General features: G+C 41.4%; 1 protein-coding gene across 2 annotated transcripts in view; it reads right to left on the bottom strand.

Moving 5' to 3' along the window:
• Positions 1 to 349: 349 nt before the first annotated feature.
• The window catches only part of UBE2D2 (ubiquitin conjugating enzyme E2 D2), a 69,174-nt gene continuing 63,523 nt past the window's right edge, over positions 350 to 6,000 (bottom strand). For both annotated transcript variants that reach the window (XM_065546857.2, XM_005557936.5), the window contains 2 exons: positions 5,840 to 5,933; positions 350 to 2,024 (listed from right to left, as the gene is read on the bottom strand). In XM_065546857.2, coding sequence (XP_065402929.1) covers positions 1,979 to 2,024; positions 5,840 to 5,933 — 140 coding nt within the window. In that variant the 3' untranslated portion in view covers positions 350 to 1,978. The remainder of the gene's footprint in view (positions 2,025 to 5,839; positions 5,934 to 6,000) is intronic.

Raw genomic sequence — 6,000 nt, 5'->3', positions numbered from 1 at the left:
TTGTTTGAGCCTGGAAGGTTGAGGCTACAGTGAGCTGTGTTGTCATGACTCTGACTGCACTCCAGCTCAGGCAAGAGAATGAGACCCTGTCTCTCTCTTAAAAAAAAAAAAAAAAAAATGAATTCCCACTTGCCAATAATACTGAGAATACAGGGTGATTTTAGGTTTAAGCTAAATTCTAACTCCTTTCCCCACGACTGTTAACAGTTAAGCCTTTTCTGCAAAGTCAAGGATACTAATAAGCATCCTTGAAATGCTTATAAGAGAACTGTAAGAGGTTTTGGGTTTTATCACACAAGTTCCAAGGTGGAGGAGCAGTGACAGTGAGAGATAAGACAAGGTGAACAAGTTTAAAACCAAAAGCAGTGGACATTTATTCCTTAATTTTTGTGCAAGAGTGTAAAGATGCATTTGAAAGAACCTGATGGCTAGAGCATTAGCCATGGCTTTCAGGTTGGCCTAGTTTACAATCAGGAAAAGAAGGGGAAAAAAGTTAACTTGCCTAGTTCACATGAATGATGTTTCTGGCAAACACAGTCGTTTACAAGTTTCAAGCTATATTTTACTAGAGTCAAGGGAAGACTTCAAAAAGCCACATACAGTACAATTTAAAATTGGATGAACATCCTGCAAATGTTAGTGCAAAGTAATTATGTAGACTCTCCAAACAAGATTGTGCTCTTGTTTCCCAGGTTTGGTCAATGTTGCTCTTTTATGATTACAATCACAGAGGCTTAACTTACCAAATAGCAATGCCTCTGTGTTTTATGTCCTGTGTACCAAGGGAATGTCACAAGGTTTTGATGAAATGCAGCTTAGTTTCATTAATAAAGCAAATTTCTTATTGAATTTAACAATCAGGTTCCTGGAATGCTGCATGTGTTAAGTTTCATGGAAATGCTCTTAAGCTTATGCCTCTATCTTGTTCAACAAAATCACTCTTAAGATATCCTTTTTACTATGTAACTGGAATTGTTTCATGATCTTGAAATGCAACCAGTATAAATGAACATTTCAGAAGTGGGAGAAAATCCACCACTAATCTCAGCTAGACAAACTTCTTAAAAATCAAAAAGCCTATTCACACAAAATTATATGTAATGACTGTAGTAATCAGTTTATTACACAGATTAATCATTCTTGAACGTACAAGCTCCAGAGGAGCAACTGGGTCTTTAAATATACACAAGTATTTCCATCAAATGAATTTTCACCCTTACATCCAAATAGACCTAAGCGGTTAAAAACATAAGAAAAATAAGAGCTATTAGCTATGTATTAACTGAGAAACCACATACAAACCAAAGAATATGGAAGAAAGAAGGGATGAAAGGCCAAAGGTTGAAGGGGTAGGGAAATGTAAAAGAGTTGGGAACAAAGCCCATCACACTTGATGTACTAATAGCTCCAATCCATTTAAATGTTGACCAGTTAAACTTAGACCTTAAAATGCAGGATGTGGGTAGAGTTTAATCTGGTTGGTCATAACTTTCACCTAAGACGTAGCTCCTTCGGAATAAAATGAATACAGACACAGCTTCATGTTCTTCACCTTGCTTTTCATAACTGTTTTGAGTTTAAATGGATTCCACTTAAAAATAATCTCCTACAGGTGAGTGGAGCCTTTTCTTTCCCATCCAAGCTCACACCATACCCACCACCCCCCTCACACCTTGCTGTTATCCAAATTTAAGTCAGTAAGAAAAGCTTTTAGTCTCACACCTAAGTAATGCCTGTAGAACTGGCTTGTCACACACACACTTCTCTGCTAGGAGGCAATGTTGGTACAGAAGTACAGTATTTCTAGTTTGTTGTTCCAAGTATGTACAACACGCAGCACTGCTGTATCAGGTAAACATGTGCACAGGGGAAGATGAGGCGTGGGCTCATAGAAAGCAGTCAAATGGAAATCAAAAGGACTTTCTCTTTCAGAGTTCCCCTATCTTTATTTGTAGAGGTTATCCAATAATTTCTTTAATTACATCGCATACTTCTGAGTCCATTCCCGAGCTATTCTGTTGTACCTGTACACACAAAGAGAAGCTTGGCTTAACACAGGTGTGGAGTCAGTAAGCAACAGATTCCATTCATTATCCCATCAAGTAACTTGAAGAGAGTAACTCATAGGACATTCAAGGAAAGGCCCCTTTCTATCCCAAATTTCTGATAAGCATTAATTCAATGATAATGGGAAGGATGTGTAAAATGTGAAAGTCTCCTTTAATTGCGACTTATAGAGGGTTCTGATTAAATTTTAGTATTTGTTGGCATATACCTTATTCTATACTTGATTGGCCTATTTCTACAGAAGACATCAACTCAATTCATTTATTTAAAGTACTTGAAACTATATGATTCTACATTATATAGTTCTTGAACTCATATACTAATAATGATTAAACTGACATAAGGCTGGGTGCGGTGGCTCAGACCTGTAATCCCAGCACTTTGGGAGGCTGAGTCGGGTGGATCATTTGAGCCCAGGAGTTTGAGACCAGTCTGGGCAACATGATAAAACCTTGTCTCTACAAAAAATACAAAAATTAGCAGCGTGTGGTGGCGCATGCCTGTAGTCCAAGCTACTCAGGAGGCTGAGGTGGGAAGATCGCTTGAGCTCAGGAGGCAGAGGTTGAAGTGAGCTGATATTGCAACACTGTACTACAGCCTGGGTGACAGAGTGAGGCTCTGTCTCAAAAAAAAAGGGGGGGAAAAAAACCCAACTTTCCTTTCATATCAATAAAACTGGTTCTGGTAGAACTTATTTCAACAATTCGGTTGACAAAATGAATGGGTTTATTGCTTCAGAAGAATGTTTGAATAAAGTAAGCAGAGCAAATGGTTCTATAATTCTCCTATTAAAAAAGGGATGCTAGGCCGGGTACGGCGGCTCACGCCTGTTAATCCCAGCACTTTGGGAGGCTGAGGCAGGCGGATTACCTGAGGTCAAGAGTTTGAGACAGGCCTGGTCAACATGGTGAAATCCTGTCTCTACTAAAAATACAAAAAAAATTAGCTGGGCGTGGTGATGTTCACCTGTAATCCCAGCTACTCGGGAGGCTGAGGCAGCAGAATCATTTGAACCTGGGAGGTGGAGGCTGCAGTGAGCCAAGATCGTGACATTGCACTCCAGACTGGCTGACACAGCCAGACTTCAGCTCAAAAAAAAAAAAAAAAAAAAAAAAAGATGCTAGAAAAAAAAGAAAGATAAGGTCAGGTGTGGTAGCTCATGCCTGTAATCCTGGCACCTTGGGAGGCCAAGGCAGGAAGACTGCTTGAGGTCAGGAGTTCAAGACCAGCCTGGGCAACACATCAAGACCTAATCTCTATTAAATTTTAAAAAAGAAAAAAAGGGATGCTGAGCCTGGGCAACATAGGGATACTCCATTGATACAGAAAATTTAAAAATTAGCTGGTGACCGGGTGTCATGGCTCACACCTGTAATCCCAGCACTTTGGGAGGCTGGGGCGGCTGGATAACTTGAGGTCAGGAGTTCCAGACTAGCCTGGCCAACATGGCAAAATCCTGTCTCTACTGAAAACACAAAATTTAGCCAAGAATGGTAGTGTGTGCCTGTAATCCCAGCTACTCAGGAGGCTAAAGCATGAGAATCACTTGAGCCTGGGAGGCAAAGGTTGCAGTAAGCCAAGAATGCACCACTGCACTCCACCTGGGCAATGGAGAAAGACTCGGTCTCAAAAAAAAAAATTAGCTGGATGTGATGGCATGTGCCTGTGGTCCCAGCTACTTGGGAAGCTCAGATTGGAGGACTACTTGAGCCTGGGAGGTTGAGGTTACAGTGAGCTGTGATTGTGCCACTGCATTCCAGTCTGGGCAACAGAGCAAGACCCTGACTCAAAAACAAAGCGGGGTGGGGATGGGTATGCTGGCCTCGCATGGTGGCTCATGCCTATAACAGCAGCACTTTGGGAGGCTGAGGTGGGAGGACTGCTTGAGGCCAGGAATTAGAGACCAGCCTGTGCAACACAGTGAGATCCTGTCTCTACAAACAAATAAAACAAATTAGCCAGGTGTAGTGGCGTGTACTAGCAGTCCTAACTACTGGGTAGGCTGGGGTGGGAGGATCACTTGAGCCCATGAGTTTGACACTGCAGTGAGCCACGATTGTGCCACTGTACTCCAGTCTGGGCAGAAGAGCAAGACCCTGTCTCTGAAAAAAAAAAAAGTGGGGGGTTAGAGGGTGGAGGCAGTGCGGTTTAGGAAAGTTCTGTTCAACAGTGTTCAACATTACTCCATGCTGACTTGGGAAATGACTTCTGGTAAGCATTCAGGCCCACAATTCTAAATATTGGACAAAACAGTTCTCTAATCAAAAAAATTTGTGAATAAATTCACAAATAGGAAAAAGCAAGAACCAACTGTTAGAATACCCCATTCCCAGTGTTACCTCCAATAAAAACAAAAAAGTATCTATGCCTCTCTAATCCAGTAGAATTCAAGTAATTCTTAAATTCTTTCTATTTTAACTTTAATTTTTTTTTTTTTTTTTTGTAACAGGAATCTTGCTCTGTCGCCCAGGCAGGAGTGCAGTGGCACAATTTCAGCTCACTGCAATCTCCACGTCCTGAGTTTAAGCAATTCTCCTGCCTCAGCCTCCCGAGTAGCTGGGATTACAGGTGCCCGCCATCACGCCTGGCTAATTTTTGTAGTTTTAGTAGAGATGGGGTTTCAGCCTGCTGGCCAGGCTGGTCTCAAACCCCTGACCTTGTGATCCGCCCACCCCGGCCTCCCAAAGTGCCAGGGTTACAGGCATGAGCCACCGCGCCCAGCCCTAAAAAAAAACTATTCACCCTCTCCTATCTACTTCCTCTTATAACTTCACTGAATAGTACATAAAACAACAGATGTTATTAGTGCTGGGCATGGTGTATGCTTATAATCCTAGCTACTCCAGAGGCTGAGGTAGGAGGACTACTTGAGCCCACGAGTTTGAGACCAACCTAGGCAACACAGCAAGACTCCATCTCAAAAGAAAAGAAGAAAAGAATAAATGCTACTAGAATACTTTTAGCTACTATCTCTTTTGATATCCTGACCACTGTTCAGTAATTCATAGTACAACTCTAAAACACCCAAATTCTACAATCAAGTTTTGTTTTTAAAAGAAATTTGGGGCTTTCATGCCTAATGGCATTTATTTACTTTCTTCCTTTAGATTATGTCAAATGGTAAAAAATCAATTCTCTTTTCCCATTAATTCACAAATACCTATAGCAGGCAAATGGGCACTTGATGAAAAATGCTTTATATATCAAAAGCCAAGCATAAGACATTAAGCTGTTGAAAAATATACCATAGGAAAATTTTTGTATGGGCATGGTGGCTCACACCTGTAATTCCAGCACTTTGGGAGGCCTAGGCAGGAAGATCATTTGAGGTCAGGAGTTCGAAACCAGCCTGGCCAACATGGTGAAAGTCTCTATTAAAACTACAAAAAAAATGAGCCTGGTGTGGTGGCCTGCACCTGTAATCCCATCTACTCGGGAGGCTGAGGCATGAGAATCATTTGAACCCAGGAGGCAGAGGTTGCAGTGAGCCAAGACTGCACCACTGCACTCCAGCCTGGGTGACAGAGTGAGACCCTGTTTCAAAAAAAAAAGTTTTTGCAGACAAGAGGAGTCACATGAAACAATCAGGGATAAGACTGGCATCATCTACTTATAATACTCCTCAATGCATATATTCTTTTCTAGCCCCAGGAGAGTATATTAGGACTTCACTTTAAATATCTGGCCCATATTCAGCCCTTAAACAAGAAAGATTTGTGACAAACATCTCCATCCCACCACAGATAACTTTCCATCTTGAGGCCATACTTACTTTTCTCTATCTGTTTTGTAGATCCGAGCAATCTCAGGCACTAAAGGATCATCTGGATTGGGATCACACAACAGAGAACAGATGGATAAGAGTACTAGAATGAAAAAAATCGTATAAATTAGTAGAGGATAAAAGCAAAGGGTGGAGAGAAACATGAGATG

This window comes from Macaca fascicularis, chromosome 6 (assembly GCF_037993035.2).
Source record: "Macaca fascicularis isolate 582-1 chromosome 6, T2T-MFA8v1.1".
Lineage (NCBI taxonomy): Eukaryota > Metazoa > Chordata > Mammalia > Primates > Cercopithecidae > Macaca > Macaca fascicularis.
Note: the sequence above shows the minus strand (reverse complement) of the source record. Positions and strands in the feature narration are given on the sequence as shown.